Source organism: Pogona vitticeps, chromosome 1, assembly GCF_051106095.1.
Source record: "Pogona vitticeps strain Pit_001003342236 chromosome 1, PviZW2.1, whole genome shotgun sequence".
In the NCBI taxonomy this organism is placed as follows: domain Eukaryota; kingdom Metazoa; phylum Chordata; class Lepidosauria; order Squamata; family Agamidae; genus Pogona; species Pogona vitticeps.
The window spans coordinates 337,472,745-337,492,012 of NC_135783.1; the positions used below are offsets into that span (position 1 = coordinate 337,472,745).

At 41.1% G+C, this 19,268-nt stretch overlaps 2 protein-coding genes across 3 annotated transcripts in view; both read right to left on the minus strand.

The window, feature by feature from the left end:
• The window catches only part of LOC110089661 (cholesterol 24-hydroxylase), a 33,363-nt gene extending 14,715 nt beyond the window's left edge, over positions 1-18,648 (minus strand). The window contains exons 1-13 of one of the 2 annotated variants that reach the window (XR_012082658.2): positions 18,096-18,374; positions 16,866-16,943; positions 15,898-15,979; positions 14,913-14,986; positions 13,573-13,659; positions 12,405-12,543; positions 11,102-11,212; positions 9,545-9,701; positions 7,215-7,277; positions 4,685-4,757; positions 3,837-3,921; positions 2,770-2,880; positions 1,297-1,380 (exon numbers count right to left, since the gene is read on the minus strand). Coding sequence is in view for 1 of the 2 variants with exons in the window: in XM_072986643.2 (XP_072842744.2) it covers positions 1,297-1,385; positions 2,770-2,880; positions 3,837-3,921; positions 4,685-4,757; positions 7,215-7,277; positions 9,545-9,701; positions 11,102-11,212; positions 12,405-12,543; positions 13,573-13,659; positions 14,913-14,986; positions 15,898-15,979; positions 16,866-16,943; positions 18,096-18,232 (1,286 nt within the window). In the remaining variant the exon portion in view is untranslated. Of the gene's footprint in view, positions 1-1,296; positions 1,386-2,769; positions 2,881-3,836; positions 3,922-4,684; positions 4,758-7,214; positions 7,278-9,544; positions 9,702-11,101; positions 11,213-12,404; positions 12,544-13,572; positions 13,660-14,912; positions 14,987-15,897; positions 15,980-16,865; positions 16,944-18,095 lie in introns of both variants that reach the window. The other variant, XM_072986643.2, reaches the window with a different exon arrangement.
• The window catches only part of LOC110089659 (cholesterol 24-hydroxylase), a 30,935-nt gene continuing 30,233 nt past the window's right edge, over positions 18,567-19,268 (minus strand). The window contains exon 15 of the mRNA XM_078383780.1: positions 18,567-18,653. Within this exon, the coding sequence (XP_078239906.1) occupies positions 18,639-18,653 (15 nt within the window). The 3' untranslated portion in view covers positions 18,567-18,638. The remainder of the gene's footprint in view (positions 18,654-19,268) is intronic.

Here is a 19,268-nt window from a genome sequence, read left to right on the forward strand (position 1 = left end):
TCTTTGGCCCTGGCGGTGGCAAACAAGCAACAGCAGGAAAGGAAAAGGAAAGGAAGAAAGAGGGAGGGAACGAGCGACAGACCGTCAAGACGGACAGATGGACGGGCGTAAGCTCTCCGCGGCAGGCTGCGAAAGGAGACAGGGAGGGGAGCGCATGCGAGAAGGCTGTTCTCTCGTCATCACCCCTTCCCACAGCACGTCTGGGCAGGGAGCAGAGTCGTGCCAGTCGGAAGGAAGGAGAAGCGCGTGGCCAGGTTGCGAGCGGGCCCCCTCCTTCACCTCAATTGCAAAGAGAACAAGGTGACAGCAGCAGCAGCCTCGGGTGACCCGTGACGAGCGGGGGAGGGGGGAGAGACCTAAAAGCAGAAGCCCAGGTGGCACCAAACCCCTGAGGGAGAAGACTGCCGGGCAGGGAGAGGGCTCTCCTTCTGGACACGTGGGTGCTTCAGGGGGGCAGGTGGGACCCAGCCCTTACGAGGCGGGGAGGAAGCCCCGTGCTCACCAAGTAGGTGCCGCTGCTCCTCTTTTGGCTGAAATTATAAGCCAAGGAGATTTTGAGAGTGTGTGGGCGTGTAGCCCTTGCGGGTCGCCGTGTTGTGCTTGTGCGCATGCACACAAGCGCGACACGCCACTCCGCAAGCACAACATGCCCACCCACAAGCCTGACACACCCCTCCGCAAGCACGACACACCCCTGTGCATCCGTGCGGGGGGGCAGAGATCCGTGTCCGCGGCCCAGTTAAAGGAAGCCCACGGACCGACGCCAGACTGCGGGCTGGCGGTTGGGGACCCCTGTTTTAAGAGATACTGAGGGAAATGCGAAACAAATGACAAAAACACAGCAAATTTGCTCCTTTCTATAGCTGCAACATACTCAAAGACATCTCCTCCACTGTAGAAGTCTGACATTTTCTACTAGGCCTTCTAAAAATTAGCTGGATGTGTCACAATTCACCAGAATCATGAAAAGTCTTACATATTGTTATGTGTATTAAAGGAGAAGCACCTGTAAAGAAGATATGTTGCTTTTAAGAAAGATTCCAAATCCATGTTCAGGTAACACAATTTTAGACCAACCAAAAAGGTACAAAAATACATGAATACTTTTGAGATGCCCATATATCCTTACCAGACGAAACAGCACAAGAAGCAGTGAGGGTAAGGAAAATATCTGAGGATGTTGAAATTATGATGTATACATGATGTCCTCAGACAAAATGAAGGAGAAAGCATCTGCAGCCATTTTTCCTCGAATTGCCCTTCAGACCAGTGAGAGCAAGAAAGACAGAGCCTCACCTTGGTTCATCTTTGCTAAATCGATCAGGATTGAAAGTCAGTGGATCCTTGAAATATCTTTCCATACGTCCCATGATGTATGAGCTAAACTGCCAAAGGAAAAGGGGAATTAAAATTTGCACATGGGAGGCAGCTGGATATATGCAAGAGACAAATGCAGAGTATAATGGATTTCTGTTTACATTTTCAGGATATGTTTTTACTTCATGTCAACACAATAACACCCTTTTCCTGGAATGAATGCTATTTTAGACTTTGCTTAGAACAGCAGTTCCCAACCTTGGATCCCCAGATGTTCCTGGACTATAACTCCCAGAAACCTTCATAACTAGCTGTGCAAACAAAGGTTTCTGGGAGTTGTCCAAGGACATCTGGGGACTTAAAGTTAGGAAGGCCTGCCTTACAGATTAAGCTGAGGTTGAGCACTTATGGCCCTCCAGGTCTTCCTCTAATCCCTCAGCACTGACTATGTTAGTTGGGGCTGATAGGAATTGCTGTCCAACATCACCAAGATGCCCAACCCGACCCAGGTTCCTTTCAAATTGCCTCCTACTACATTTGTAAGCTCTAGTACTTTTCTCAGATCAGAGGTCGTTAAAGTTCACAGATATATAGCATAGAAGGAAGAAGGCGGTTGTCTTTTCCATCTTGGCATTCAGGTTTTGGAATAATCTCCTCAGAGACACTCTGCTCTGAAATGCTTGGAGAATCACGATATTATTACTGTGGGCACTTATCTTCTATCCCCACCTTTCTATTTCTGCCATTTAAAAAATTTGACTGACTTTGAAACTCTTCTAGACTATTTTATATATTGATAGCCTCCAAAACTTTGTTTCCCCACAGAAAGGTGGGATACAAATGTTACTATAAAACAAGCAAAATAAATATAGAAGATATGAAAAAAATACACTTAAATGAAAGCATTTTGCTATAAGTCAAAAGGGGACTGCTAAAACACATATATAATCTATGAAACTACATTTTAATAAGTACAACATTAAAAAAATCTAAGCATGACTTGTTTACCATTTATTTACATCACTCCCCCAAAAGACAGATGGTTTAGGAGACCAAGTTCAGCATCTGCTATCACTTGTTCCTGTTTTCAGGCAGGCTTTGGAATCATAGCAAATATTCATTGCCTTAGGTGTACAATTCAGTTATGTCAGTGGACATTTGGGGCCAAATACCAATACTATGTAACTTCCTCTTTTTCTCTATTTTTATCTACTTTGTTCTGTGTAAATGCCGTAAATTGTTATTTGATATTAATTGTTTTTATTCTGCGTTTTGTGAGCCGCCCAGAGTAGACTACGTCTAAATGGGTGGCATATAAGCTAAATAAATAAATAAATAAATAAATAAATAAATAAATAAATAAATAAATAAATAAATAAATAAATAAATAAATAAATAAATAAATAAAGTGCTTTGGACAACCACATGCTGCAGCCCATTGAACATACTCACAATCAGGGTGGTGTTTGCTGGAATTTTAACCCCTTCAATGACATTCTCCTTCCCTGTCCAGCGTACTGTGCCTGGAGCTGGTGGATATAATCGTAGAACCTCTTTGAGGACCTAAAATAGTGAAGATGGATTTCATGCAACATACACTGGCCATTTTCCCCCTTGTCCTTTCATCTGGAATACTTCCCATCACAAAATTATGCAGTGAAAGCTGATGCTAGGTTAAATTGTGTAATGCTAAATCAAAAGTTATTACAGAGGTGGAGAATGGCCGGCCCTCAAATTATGCCATTCCATTTCTAATCATTCTTCGCCATTGGTTGTACTGGACAGAGTTAAAGAGTACAACCCAACAAGCTCAGGAGGGCCACCCATTTCCACACCCAATTCAGTGTTTCAGCTAAATATAGTGTTCAGACTGACTTATATACTGGCATCCATACAAAGGGCTTCACCCGTAGTTACCTGTTTGATCCTTAACTGTATTTCAAACAAGGAGAGAAAGTGTTCCTCACATACATTTTAGGATTGCCTCCTGAGGCCTGATTCTGCCACAGACAAATACCAAAAAAACAAACAGAAAGTTGACAAGATTATGTGAGCCTAAGGATAATGTTTTGTTGATTGCCAGTAACATCATGGGGAATGTTGTATGGATGACAGTTAAACATAAGCACATGGTACAGCAACTGCAGGCCAAATATGCAAAATGTACATGTCACAGTGATGGCAAAGCCTTGATTAGTGACTCACTAACCAGCTCAACTATCATGGAGAGGAGAAAACTAGCCAACATTTTCAACAATAAAAGTATCACAGCACTGTGTTGATTATTCCACTGAACGCATTACTGCTAAGAAATTACAGGTTTCCACAGCATGGGAATCCTATAATGTCTTTCTGTAATGTGTTTATACTACAGCAAAGTCACACTGAGACATTGTTTTAAATGCTCTCAAGCATCATGCTGCAAGCTCTATTTTGGGAACAACTTTATTATTTTTGTCACTGCGGGATGGTTCAGCGAGGCTTATTCTTCTGGGTTACCTGTGGTCAAGAGACAGTACCTGTGATAGGTATTCAAGCTTTCCAAGATCTTCATAACCAATGTCTGTCTTCACACCAATAACCTCATCCACTTCAGCCTGAAGTCTAAGAAACAGAAGCAGAAGAAAATTTTAGTTTAGTGGCTATTAATCATCAGTGTTAAAAAGACAACTTCTGTATTTGAGAAGTCCAGGATTTATCATCCAAGAGATTAAATGGCAACATAACTCAGACAGAGAATCTGGGAATTACGAATATCAGTCACCATTCTGGACAGAGTTAAGCACTTTTGGGGCAAAGAAAGTTGCAACATAGGTTGAACAGAAGATCCATTTTGGAAATATTTATTTATTTATTTATTATTTATTTATTTATTGGACTTATATACCGCCCCATAGCGCTACAAGCACTCTCCGGGCGGTTTACAATTTTAATTATACAGGCTACACATTGCCCCCCCAGCAAGCTGGGTACTCATTTTACCGACCTCGGAAGGATGGAAGGCTGAGTCAACCTTGAGCCGGCTACCTGGGATTTGAACCCCAGGTCGTGAGCACAGTTTTAGCTGCAGTCTCCAGCCAAGTCCAGAAGTGGAGAACCTATGGTTTTCCAGATGCTGAGGAATTAATCCCATGACTCCATCACCATAGGGCAGGCTAGCTGGGGTTAATGGACTTGTGTACTGCTGGTGACTAGAACCAGGATCACCCAGTTAACCAAATTCTCGTGTTTATTGGGCAAATATAACAAGTACTCAAAACTGATCAGAACTGCTCATGTGCTGTGGCCCAAAGATCTCAGAAGGGATGAGGAACCACAAACAGCATCATCATCATTAGGTCCAGGAAAGAATAAAGAGTTTACTTGCTTTGCAACAATCTCTGGATGCCGTCCCAGTTCCATTACGGTGAAAGATAACTGATTGGCAGTGGTTTCATGACCTGAGGAATACAAAATCTAGTTGAGTAAAAGAGAATAGTAAAGAAATAAAATAAAAGATTAAATGAAGCTAGGTTGTAAAACAAGTAAGTCTTCTCTTAAAATATTTCTGAGGTCTGACAGAAGTTTAAGTTGCCTCTGATGACAAATGTCAATGCCAAAAATTAGTGTGAGAAGCAGAGCCCACTACACCTACATGTAGAACTGGTTCTATGGCTAAGCTGCATAAAGAGATTTATCCCAATATTAAATTGCAGTCTACCTTCCTATGATTTAAACCAGCCCTCCCGTGGGACAGGTCTTCAGCCCTTTCTATGGAGCAGCTCTTTGAGTATATGAAGAGTATTAACCTGTTTGCTTCATTCTTCTCTTTCTCAGGGTAAATTTATACAGTTGCACAGAACCCAGCCTCAACAGTGAGTAAACCATTGGCCCATCAAGACTAGTCCCGTCACCTCTGATGATAGTCAGTCTGTCCTTGGGTTCAGGCAGTAGCGATGGACACAAAGTGAACCACAAACCAGGAAAAAAACACAAACTGGGCTGGTTCATGGTTTGGTGAGCCTGTTTTGCTGAAAGGAAATGCCAGACTATTTCCCCCTCGGTGCTCATTTTGCTTTGGCAAAAAGGGATGCCCACTCAGTCTGTCCTTGGATGCAGCCAGCATTCTTTCCTAGACTCACAGGATGTCTCCATTCAACTACTAAACAGTGGAAGTGTCCCTCCCAATTCTCAATGTTAAATGACTTTGGAATTGTTTCACTTTTGGCTTCTTCCAGCCCACTGGCTTACTGACAAACTACAACAATACAGAACAAAGGGCAGGATACGTTCATCCTTCCCGATGTCCTCAGACATATCAAACTGTGACTCTCTTCATCCTGCAGGACCACATCTTAGGAAAGTTTTTTACTTTTTTGGACTACAACAAACAGAATCTCCAGGTGTTTGCCTCTTCCTTTAAGCCCTCAAAAGAATAGATTTTCGAAACTCATCTCAGATGAGTTTCTAAAATATCAATATAGAAATGATGCAGAAATGCTCTTTCAATGTCTGCTACAACCTAAAACCTACTTTCCTGTAATCTGATCTTGATACGAGTAAAGCTTCAATATGACCCACAATCCAGCTCTGACAACAGAAACAAAACAAGGACACATATGGCATAGTGGTTAAAATGCAGTACCGCAGCCACAACGCTGCTCATAACCCGCATTCAATACCAGGTAGCCAGCTCAAGGTTCAATACGAATTTTGTCCTTCCAAGGTCAGTAAATTGAGTGCCCAACTTGTGGGGAGTGGGACAACAATCTGTAGCCTGCTCAAAGAGTGCTTTAAGTGCTATGAGGCAGTATATGAGCAATACACTTTGCTTTGCTTTTTTTTGGTAGGAATTCTGAACGAAGACAGACATTCTGATTTATGTCAAAACACAAATCCAGCTGGTTTGACATTCTCAGTATTGACAGGAGATACATGGACTCTCACTTACTCAGCTACTATCACCACCAGCAGGCCAGATGGGAAACAGGGTCATTCTGCTAGCCAGGTGAAACGACCTGTTTTTTTTAACCTTCCCTCAGAGCTTGAAAGCCATGAGTTACAAGGACTCCAGTTAAAGATTCACATGAATTTCTTGGTCCAGAGGTTTGTGCTGGTTCATCAGACCAGCACTATATGTGCCTCATGTTCTCTTCCCTCACTCCCCAACTGGATTCCCCACTCGCCAGCTGGTGTATGCAGCTTTCTCCTCCTCTTTTGGCGTTCAACCAGTTTCAGTAGGAGTGTGTGATTCCCCCCTCCGCCTGTGCCATCAGCCTCCCTACAAAAAGGCAACACTGCAGGAATCCCTGTCCTACCTTCTTGTCTGAGTGACTGGATGCCAGACGAGGCAGAGAAGGTAACCACGCTCTCCTTCTGGGACTGGTTGAACGACTGAAGAAAAGGAGGTTTCGAACCAAAGTTCGTGCCCATCTCTACTACAGTTACATTTCATTAATTGTTTGGGTCAAAAAGTAACAAGGATATAGCAAAGTTACATGTTAAAAGCAGGAATGACTTTGAGTGATATAGTGAGCAACCTATTCCAGTTACTTTCAGAAGTTCCTTTTAAAAGAAATTTTAGAGACAATTTAAAAATAATTTTTCAGGTTTATGCCATTATGGATCCTACTTTGTAGTAAAAAGAAAATAAGCAGCACATCAAGCTGTATATAACAAGTTATCTTTCAATACTACAACACACAATCATAATTTTTCACACAGTATGACTCCATAAAAACACCAGGCAATCTTGGACCAGTTAGTGTCTATCACCTTGCTGCCTGACCTATCACAGATGGCTGATGTATGGATATAGAGGAGGAAAGCCATTTACACTGCTTTGAGTTCACGGAGGAAATGTAAAGAAGAGAACTTAATTGACATGTAATGAATTTAATGTAAGAAGGTCTACAAACCTGCAAAAAAGAAAGTGACAAAATTATCGAGGATCGTTTCGTCATCACAGTCCCCTTCCTGAGCTGCCAAATAAAGGAAACAGAGATCAAGATTGCCACACCTCTTCACATTATAGACATTAGATACGTATAAATATAGCACCGGACATCCCTGGTGAAGCCAATGTCAGAGGTACAAGACAGAAGAGCAACTTCAGAATTTGCATTCTGGATCATAGTCCTATTGCTATTTTTTTTCTGAGCAGAAATTTATTTATTTAAAATATTTTTACCCTGCCTTTCTCCTTAAAAAGTATCCAAGGCACCTTACATCATTAGAAGACAACATTTAAAGCTAAAAACAATGAGTTTTTACTCATTTTACTCAAAGGCGGCTTACAAAATTAGAAGACAATTGTCGTTTAGTCGTGTCCAACTCTTTGTGACCCCATGGACCAGAGCACGCCAGGCCCTCCTATCCTCCACTGCCCCCTGGAGTTGTGCCAGCTTCATTCTGGTAGCTTCGATGACACTGTCCAACCATCTCATCCTCTGTCGTCCCCTTCTCCTCTTGCCTTCACATTTTCCTAACATCAAGGTCTTTTCCAAGGAGTCTTCTCTTCTCATGAGATGGCCAAAGTATTGGAGCCTCAGCTTCAGGATCTGTCCTTCCAGTGATTTCCTTTAGAATTGATAGGTTTGTTCTCCTTGCAATCCAGGGGACTCTCAAGAGCCTCCTCCAGCACCACAATTCAAAAGCATCAATTCTTTGGCGGTCAGATTTCTTTATGGTCCAGCTCTCACTTCCATACATCACGACAGGAAAAACCATAGCTTTGACTATGAGGAATTTCGTTGGCAAGGTGATGTCTCTGCTTTTTAGGATGCTGTCAAGGTTTGTCATTGCTTTCCTCCAAAGAAGCAAGTGTCTTTTAATTTTGTGGCTGCTGTCTCCATCTGCAGTGATTGTGGAGCCCAAGAAAGTAAAATTTGTCACTGCCTCCATGTCTTCCCCTTCTATTTCCCAGGAGGTGATGGGACCAGTGGCCGTGATCTTAGTTTTTCTGATGTTGAGCTTCAGAACATTTTTTGCACTCTCCTCTTTCACCCTCATTACAAGGTTCTTTAATTCCTCCTCACTTTCTGCCATCAGAGTGGTATCATCTGCATATCGGAGGTTGTTGATATTTCTTCCGGCAATCTTGATTCCGGCTTGGGATTCCTCCAGTCCAGCGTTTTGCATGATGTATTCTGCATATAAGTTGAATAAGCAGGGGACAATATACAGCCTCGTCATACTCCTTTCCCAATTTTGAACCAATCAGTTGTTCCATATCCAGTTCTAACTGTTGCTTCCTGTCCCACGTATAGGTTTCTCAGGAGACAGATAAGGTGGTGAGGCACTCCCATTTCTTTAAGGACTTGCCATAGTTTGTTGTGGTCCACACAGTCAAAGGCTTTTGCATAGTCAATGAAGAAGAAGTAGATGTTTTTCTGGAACTCTCTGGCTTTCTCTATAATCCAGCGCATGTTAGCAATTTGGTCTCTAGTTCCTCTGCCCCTTCGGAATCCAGCTTGTACCTCTGGGAGTTCTCGGTCCACATACTGTTGAAGCCTACCTTGTAGGATTTTGAGCATAACCTTGCTAGCGTGTGAAATGAGTGCAATTGTACGGTAGTTGGAGCATTCTTTGGCACTGCCTTTCTTTGGGATTGGGATGTAGATTGATCTTTTCCAGTCTTCTGGCCACTGTTGAGTTTTCCAAACTTGCTGCATATTGAATGTAGCACCTTAACAGCATCATCTTTTAAGATTTTAAATAGTTCGACTGGAATGCCATCACCTCCACTGGCCTTGTTAGACAAGCTTTCTAAGGCCCACTTGACTTCACTCTCCAGGATGTCTGGCTCAAGGTATGCAGCCACATTATCTGGGTTGTTTGGGATATCCAAATCTTTCTGGTATAATTACTCTGTGTATTCTTGTCACCTCTTCTTGATGTCTTCTGCTTCTGTGAGCTCTCTCCCATTTTTGTCCTTTATCATGCTCATCTTTGCATGAAGACAATATTTACAGATAAAAACAAAAAGCATATAAATACTAAAAAGAATTAGACAAATACCACTCTGAGAAATGGTAAACAAAGTAGTCAATTTAAGCATGTCTAAAGTATAATTTTCAAAAATACTCCTCCTTCCTTTCTTAATGCTTTTTAGTTCGTATAGTCATGGAAAGATAATTTGGTCATGGGACTAAAGGCTCTAAACCATTCTGTGATATCCCTGCTTTTGATAGAAAATGGTACATGCAAAAATGACACAGCCTCGTCCCATCCCTAAGGAATCTCTAACCTGCACTCTTTAAGATCTGGCTCAGAATATCCATGGGGATCTCTTCTCCATTCTCAATGGCTTTGCGCCTCCGCTCAATACACTCCTTCCCAGTCCGACGGAGCAGTTTCAGACTCTCCCGAATCTCTTGCACTATTTTTCTATTCCTTGGCATATACTAAAAAGAAAAGTGTTGTCATTAAGAGAAGATGAGCATAAAAACTAATTTTTTAAAAAACTGAATTTTCACCAGTGACCTCTCACAAATGTATGTATGTATTTAAAATATTAAAAGACTAAAAGATAAAAAGACTAAGAGAAGTAGAACAGAAAGTAGCATATTCCATGGCAGACATCACCATCCTTCCTCAGACATAACTTCTAAGGACTTCCCATTCAGACTTTTTTGACCCTAATCGGACAGACCATTTGAATCATTTCCTTTTCCTCCTTTTTTAATATCCCTCCTTTTAAAAATTTAACTTCCCAGTTCCTTTCTCCATTTTCTGTTTTCTCCCCTACCCTCGATTTTTCTCCTCCTCCCCTTTTCCCTTCCCTCCTTTACTCCCCGCTTCCCTTATTTTTCTGCATATCTCTTCCTATCAGTTCTTGGTTTTGATTTTACTTTCCCTCTTTGAATAGCATCAGGACGAGGAAGAAGCAGGTTTTAAAAGATTTGAAAGTATTGTGAAGAGCACAGTTTTTAAAAAGTTTTTCTTTCTCCCCTCAAACAAGTTGAAGCAGGAAACGGCTCAAGCCTTCTTTCCTTCCTTAAATCCTGAAAGGGATGGGGAGAAGGTTGTCTCCTTCTGATCAATGTGCTTATGCTGCTGTGGCTGCTTTCCATGGGTAAAAAATGATTTATAAATAACCTTTTTTTAAAAATAAAAAAGGGTAAAAGTGGCCATGGTGCTGCAAAAAAAGTGACACATTCACAAATTAAATAAATTGGGCAGCAACATTCACACATGCCAAGATGATAAGGATTGAAGCAATGAAAAGATCCAGTGAAGAGGGGGGAAAACTGGCTGGCCAAATGAATCAATGGTCTGTGCATCATGTGAATGGAAACTTATAAAACTTTTTAAATATGAGAAGAATCTTATAATTGGGGTTCTTTTGGCATGTGTGATCAAGCCTCAACTCCCCAAATTCTGGACAATGCTTTCTGGATTTCGTAGTTCTTTGGAAAGCAGTTTCTTTACAGCCTACAGGGCAACATGACTACAACTCCCAGAAAGCACCACAGCAGCTTCCATTTTTGCACATTAACCATAGGAAGTAGGACAGAGACAGGCAGAGAGGCTCCAGGACGGACCCAAAACAGGGAAGAGGACCTCTCTCCTAGCACAGCTAGCACCAGCATTAAGGACCCACTAACTCAAAATCACCTCAGGATAGGGTGGGAAATGATACGCCTTGGCCTATTAATGAGTGGGGGCCACTCCCACTGATTTTACTGCATCTCCCTTCACAAATAAGTGTTTATTTTAAAAACATTACATCCCAAAAGAATCACCACCACCTTGAAATGTGCATTGTGTAGAATGAATTCAGAGGCGAGCATCCTGCCCTGACCTTGAAAAACGGATTGCGTCCTTCGCCTAGTCCTCTCATGACCAAGTTCACTGCATGTGGAAAAGGGGCCTGGTCATCGTGCAGGGTGTTCAATTCTAGGCCAAAAGCTACCTGATAATATAAAGGAAGAGGAGACAAACCTGAGGAGCTGAGCACTGCTATTTTTTTTTTAAAAAGCATAAAAATACACATGTTGTTCTATCTCAGGGGCACAATCTGACAAATATTTCAAGAGGTCAATACAGAAGTACAGAGTTTTAAATGTAAATGCCGGCTGCCGGCATGCCGTCAAAAGAAACATTACAATTTTGGAAGGGGAATGGGAATCCTTGAAATAAAGGAAAAGGTCTACTTCTCCATGAGAACTAGACCTTTTCGTCTCAGTGGGGGGGGAGCACATTGTTTCAATTTTGTTCGTGTACAATTATTGTCCTTTATTTGTTTATTCATTTGTTGTTCTGTTTGTTGTTCCTTTGTTTACAATATGTTTTCATTTCATAAAATAAATATTCCAATTATTTAAAGAGAAAAGAAAATTAAATGTCGGCAGCTCAGCCAGAATGCAAAGATACTATAAAGAACAAACTTTAATTCACATTACATCTTCTTGTTTTGCATTATTTAGAAAGAATAGCTAGTTACAAATCTTTAGAATAGCTGTTACAGTGGGGTTTTGTCTTGAGAACTTAATCCGTATTGGAAGGCGGTTCTCAAGTCAAAAAGTTCTCAAGTCAAATCTGCATTTCCCATAGGAATGCATTGAAAACCATTTGATCCGTATCTGCTCTTTTCCGTCCATAGAAACCAATGGGAAGCTGCTATTCTGCCTTCGACCACTAGAGGGGAATATTTTGTTTCTTTTTTTCTTAGGTCAAGAAAGGTTCAGGGAAGGCAGGGAAAATACAGTCCAGGCAGTACCAGGCAGTCTGAAGACTCCCAATCCACTCTCTAAACGCTGAGAGGAGTGAGGAAGCAGACAGGCACCCTTTTCACTGGCCAACAGTTAACTGAAAGTTCAAATTTTGCACTTTCCCTGCCTCCCACGTGGTTTTTTTTCAGTTCTTAACTCAAATCTAAGTACTTAAGTCAAGTCAATATTTTCCTATGAGAGTGGTTCTTAAGTCAAAATGTTCTTAACTCAAGCTGTTCTTAAGTCAAGACCCCACTGTATTTAATAGGCATAAGTGCAGTACGAGGTCACTGCAGTGTGTTAATATGTATGCCAAATATTCTTAAAATGCCTTCTTTTTCTGATTCACTCTTTCCTCCATATGGAAACAATGCACATTCTTCCGGACATTACCTTTGCAATGATGTCCAGTGTCACCCGTCTCAGCAGGTTCATCACATCCACTTGGGTTTCTCCATCTGCTTTTTTCTCCAGCTCCTTCATAAGCTCTTCTGCTTGGTCATTAAAAGGTCCCATCAAGTCAATCAGGTAACTGTGTTATTAATACACAATATTCAAGAAAGGGTTTTGTGGTATATCAAGACATTGATTCATATGTGAAAAATGAGGGTTTATAAATTATATGCCTGAATGGTATGCAATGGGGAATACAATCAGGAACTCATTAACATGAAGCCATTGACCATGGCAATTTCTACCTGCATTTGGATCAGTGTAAATAACCAGTTTCATTCTGGCCATACAATCACAAGATACATAAGAACGGGTTTTGTGGTATATCAAGAAGTTAGTTCATATGTGAAAACCCCATGTTTATAAATTAGATGCCAGAACAGCATATAAAGGGGAATACATTTTGAACCTGCTCAAGAGTTAACATCATTCGGCAAGACCTTCGCCTTGGTCCTGCCACCTTCACAGATGCATTTGGTGGGGACACGGGAGAGAGCCTTTTCTGTCACTGGTCCCACACTCTGGAACTACCTCCCACAAGAGGCTAGACAGGCTCCATCTTTACTGTCCTTCTCTTCAGGCAAGCTTTCCCTGAGTGAATGGCTGCCGAGGTGTTTTTTTTTAAATGGATTGTTGTACCTCGCTGCATTGAATGTACTCTAGTTTTGCTTATATTTTTGGGTTCATTGGTTTAGTGTTGTATACTTATTCATATCATGAAAAATAAGCCATCTTGAGTCCTTTTTAAGGAGAAAGGTGGGTTAAAATATTTCTATAAATAACAGCAGCAACTCGCTAATAAGGAGCAATTGGCCATGGCCATTTATCTCACTGAACTTAGATCAGTGTAAATAACCAATTTGATTCTGGCTCAACAATCATAAGAGAAAGACAGTAATACTACCCACTGTGAGCAAAATGCATAAACACTACACACAACATGTAAGTTGCCAACCCAATGAAAGGAATGAGGCAAAAAGGTAGCCCTCTGCTTATCCATTCTTTCAATATGAAAACATTTAGGACTAAGTGGCTACGTCACCAACACGGATTGAAAAACACACAATCTCTTTTAAAATTGATCTGCAACTCTCAGTGTTTGTCTCACGTTCGACTGAACGCCGGATCCATAATTCTCCGCTGCTTGTGCCAATGGTCATAGTCACGATCAGTTACCAGGCTATTCCCCAAAAATCTAAAAAAGCAAAGGAAATATGTACTGTTTTAGGGCACGTCGTCATATTGACACACAAAGTTATGATTTACAAGGAAGAGACCATAAGGCTTAGGCGATCCCTTCTTCCACTTCTTGTATACAGTATTCTAGTTCTTGCCCATTTTCTAGTTTCTTCTAACCATACTCATCCTAGGCCCTGTTTCGGCTAGGTATACCAAGGCAAGAACTGATTGATTCATTCTAGTCCTCTAAAACCATGATGTAAATAATAAAAAAACTTATTTTCTCACCACATGAGATAATTTCTAATGTTCCATTTTTGAGGGCAAGAAAAATGTTGAGAGCAAGCTTTTCTAAATGAAAAGAATTAAGTCATCCATTCAGGTTTGGTTCGGTGTTGAAACCGGACCTGTTCTGATGTAGTTTCAAAAACAGTTTGGAATCACAAATAGTAGTGATTAATAATCTGTGGAGGAAGAAAGTGTGTGTTGACTAATTCTACTGGACTTTCCCGTGACATTTGGTATCATCAATAATTGTATCATTTCTGAACATTATTCTGGATTGAGAGTGAGAGGCACTGATTTACATTCATTCCATCAGCAATTGGAATGTAGAGAAACATCCACAAGACCTTGGCCTTTTGAGTTGTGGTATCAGTCCTGCCTCCTATACTGTATTATACAATACTGATATTAAAAAAAGAATTTAAGAATCTGTTCTCATAAATATATATAATTCTCATCGATTCATATCCAAATTGTGTAGCAGAGATGGGCACGAACATCGGTTGAGATGTTCATGCTGATTCATACGCACAGCACCTATGGTGTCGCACATTCTCTTCTCCCTCTCACCAGCCAGTGCCTGCATCTCTTCCCCTTCAGCTGCTTGACCAGTCCCTTGAAGGACCATGGGCCTCCTTGTCCCAACTCCTTGGGTGGTCACCCACTGAGACAAGGAGGCAGGACAAGCAAACCCATACCGCTGCCAGGGACTGGACAAACATGCTGAAGAAGAGAAGGAGGAGAGGAATGCGCTCCAACTGGTGAGTGGGTTATTGGCCGGGCAAGTGGGGAAAGGTTTGTGCCTGTTTCTATTGTGGTTCGGGCCCTTCTCTATTGTGTAGCATTTCCAAATACTTTCCACATGAGCATGTTTCCTGTGTATGAAATACATCTCCAATAACCTTAAGAATCACAAACATTTTGAATACTGGTCAGTCATTTAATCCAACAAGTCACATGTCATTTAGCTGTATTTTGACTCACCTTACACCAAACATATTGAAAAGACGGCCATATGTAATTCGGTCCTTTGGGTACTGTGGTAACATCAAGTATTCCTAGAATTCAGTCCTCTGGTTAGTCCACATCAGATATAAATAACATCACAACAGACGTCAACCAACATCACATAGGACAACATTTTGTAAAAGATACTGATGTTGAAGGATGGCTGAAACCCTATTTCACTGGTGTGTGTGTTATGTGCCATAAGGTCATACCTGACACCTGGTTTTCAAGACATAATCTGGGCTCAAGTGATGTCCATAGATCTGGGTAGTCAGAAAGCCAATAAATATCCATTTCACAGAAAGCTCAGATTTACTAAATTGGACAGAAGCCCACTACCCTGATAGGATGGGATTAGCAGAGACTTTGGTTCTGGAACGTCTATGGCTAACTAGGCCACAGTACCAGGAAGCATTGTTTGAGAAGCATGACAAAACTTTATGTAAGGTGAAGGAACATATTTTTTAAAGCAGTGAGGGAACTTTGATACTCGTAATACCCTCACTGCATTCAAATACACGCTTTTCTTTCAGAGTTCACCTTTTGGAAAAACAAATGGTTTTATGAATCCGAAACAGAAGGGTGAAGCCAGATTTGGTTATTTTTTATTTTTGCCAGAGGAACAATCTAACTAGGCTTCAGATCATTTTAGCAGCATTACTGACATGCTGTGCATATCCCTCATAGTCACAGAGGGGTCACCCATCTCAATATTTGGGTCAAAGTTAAAAAAGACACCCCTAATTTATAGACATTGGCTTCCAGGATCCTGCAGTCAGCAAGGAAAATAATTCTGGTAGTAGCATTTCTGGGCTCAGCCCAGACAACTCAATTTAAAAACTGTACACGGTCAATGAACAATGGAACCAAGAATGCAGGGAACAATGAAAAACCTTCTGGATTTCCAGACCAGCTGCTGCCATCTTACATGTCACCCTCAAATTAATATTCCACAGCATACCTTTACTGCTTCAGGACTCACTACCAATAAGGACACTCTATGAAAGGCGTTAAAACGTAAGACTGGCCCATATTCCTCAGCCCTATGAAAACAGAAATGGGTATAGATAAAACAGTTTAAAATTTAACAATTTGTTTATATTGTCTGTTTGCACACAGAGCTAGCTAAGACATTTTGTTTCCTGAAACAAAGTTGGACTTCAATTACGGTACCTCTTGGATTAGAGAGACAGACAGACTTTATTTACGCTGGAGAGCACCATTTGAATTTTCCACCTCAGAAGCCAGAAGGCCCCAATTTAGAATATTTCCTCACTCAGACAAAGAAAATGTCCCAACATTTAAGAGACAACAGACATATTAAATCAGTCTCCTGCTGAGGATAACTTCTTTAACCATCATGATACCATCACACTCATGGTTCTCAGCTCTTTGCTGCTTTTACTAAAGTGATTCTCAAAATTTAAAAATATAAGTGAGATATCTGTGTTGGCACAAAAACAAATCCCTGAATCCTTACTGGGGTTATATCTTTATTACGTATATCTAAAATGGCAAAGAAAAGTGTCCAAGCTGACCTCAAGTCCTTGAAGTTTATACTGGCTGAAATCCAGGAGTAAGACACAAATAGATTAGCCCATTGAATCAATGCATTTACACAGGCATGAACTCACCAGATTCAATGGGCCTACTCTAGTAGCGACCTCCTGCTGGATTTCAGGTACTGTGCATTAAGATGCAATGCAAGCTGTGGAAAAGGAAATTCTCAGGTGACGCAGCCCACAGACACTGCAGGAGCTGAGAAGTCAGGAAAAAAATTGTTTTCCCTCTTGGGGCAAAAAAGTTGTCACCAACACCCCATGATTAGAAAAATCTAAAGGCTAAATAAATAAGGGCAAAGCCAAGACACAATACAAGCCAGCCAATCTTTTACTTCAATATGTCTGATTATTGGAAAAAAAAACTTACCATTGCAGAAAGATATTGTGAGCAAGTTTCTTACTTTTCAAGCTTTCCCACAGGACTGGCATATGACCAAAGAAAAAACTGCAAGATTTTTAAAAGGAAGATTTCATTAAACTGTGAGGAGGACACCCTACTTTAAAAAGTCAGATGAAAATGGAAGGAAAAATAATTAAATGGAACAGAAATTCCTATAGTCTTGAGGTACCACCCCACTTTCTCTCCTTTTAACAAAACAATTTGGCAAAGAAGACCAAAAAACAAACAAACAAACCCCAAACCCAGAACACCTGTCAGTGTCTTTTCATTGCTAGATATGGAACTGTCCTCCTTTGCTCTACCAATCAGATACTGAAACTTGTCTGGGCAAGGGAAGCGAATGTAGAAAACCAAGAGAAAAACTATTGTTTATGTTAGCTACATCTGAGGCATGTTTAGCTAAATAGCCTCCTGTTTGGTTGGAAGCTCAATTCCTACTGTGTCTCCTGGAAGAAAAGTCTGGCTGTGTGGCCTTACGCAAGCTCCCATCTTAGAGTGCCTCCAGAAGAAAGGAACGGTAAACCTCTTTGCTTGTTTTCTACCTGGAAACTCTTGCAAGGAGTTGGATAACCAGGTTTGAAAAAGGCAAGAAAGATGCCAACCGAGGGAGTTCATGGTCTTTCTCAGGTCTCATTCTGTTTGTTTATAATTCAAAAATAACCTTTGAGTTCTTTGATGTGCAGAAATGCAATGCAAAATCAGTGAAGGACAAAACTTGAGGAAACAGCTAGAAGATGGACCAATAAGATAAATATCGGTACATATGCTGCAGTCTCCAAAAAGCAACATTACAGAGTTGTTGTAAAGTATGCAGTTTGACAAGCTGCGATGGTATGGATCCTCTTAAGAAATATAAGGCAGGAAAAGAGATCAGGTCTCAAAACAGGTTAGAAAAAAGACCCTGCAATTCTAGCTTTATAAATTTTGTGGTCTGTTAAGGTAATGCAATAAAACGAATTAAAGCTACCATAGAATTTCATTCTCCAAGCAGGGAAGGTCACAGTGGCCCTCCTGACCCAATAAAAGCAGGCACGCACAAACACCCAGGATAAAACCGCTCATTTTCTACAGGTAATTTTCTCATTTCTATCTGGGGAGAAGAGGGGAGCATCCAAAGGAACCAGGATGCTGGGTTTTGAGACAAGTGGAGTTTTACTATTGCAATACTGCTTAAAAAATGCTCACTTATTTTCTTACCTGGCCCGCGGGGCCCCCGGGATGTGATCATATCTCCAATGGACCGTTTTGATGTAGAAACAATAAAGACCGAAAGCCAGGAGGGAGACCGCGAGCAAGAAGCCCAGCAAGCTCCAGACCACCTGCAACACTTCCATGACAGCTGAAAGTTTTCACTGCTTGCGTCCGTTTTGACCAGGAAAAACTCTTTGCCTTCGGAGGGAGGAGCCAGCAGGACGACCCTTAAAGGGACAGAGTTTGGCATGGCTACTCCCAGGACTTTGAAACGTTTTTTACTACAATTCCCAAAATTCTCCAGGAAGCGCTTCTGCCTATGGAATTATGGGGGTTGTAGTCCAATCTCCCCTCTCTACCCTCTCATTGCAGCCGCAAGCACTGGAAGACCAATTGCAGTCTCTTTCGCGAATGCGTAAACAAAAGCCCATAATTTCTTCCAGCGGTTGCGATGATGATGATGATGACGGTAACGAGGAAATCACCGAGAAGGTAGCAAAATTCGATGTGCCGGCATGTTTCACGAGGACGCATCTGATTAATTCTCAATTAAATATATCTGCTCTGTCAAATAAATCAAACGACAAAAAGAGAAGAAGAGAAAAACGTTGTGGTACCTTAAAGACTAGCTGTTATATTTTAATATTATCTTCAGTTAAGTTTACCACTAAAACTGGATATTCAGTTCGCAGAGAGACTGCCTGTATTTGCTCCATTAATATCCTTAGTGCATTAAAATTTGGCCGATCTATGATCGTAATAGTAAAGACTGACTGATGATAACATCCATACGTTTATTACTATAGAGTTGATGTTTACACCGGACCAGAATGGGGATTTACTTTTATTTCTCCCTTGGAAATATTTCTGGACATCTCTTCTGAGAATCTGCAAGGAGAAGCATTTAACCTTTGAGACCAATTTAGGATCCTGATTTGGGTTTGTATGTTTTAACAGTGAAAAGGTTTTAGCAAAGGTTCATACCCTTCCAGCCTAAAATAGTTTTTTTATTGCGCAAATATTATCAGCCACTCCATCACAGCCTCTGTGACTTGATTTTGAGAAAATCAGAGTATCACTCCAACTTTCCAGAAAGAGATTTGAATAGTGCAGCTGCCAGCCTTGTGGAAACCCTGGAGGATAGAGAAATACAGATTTGTGATTCTAGAATGCAACTCT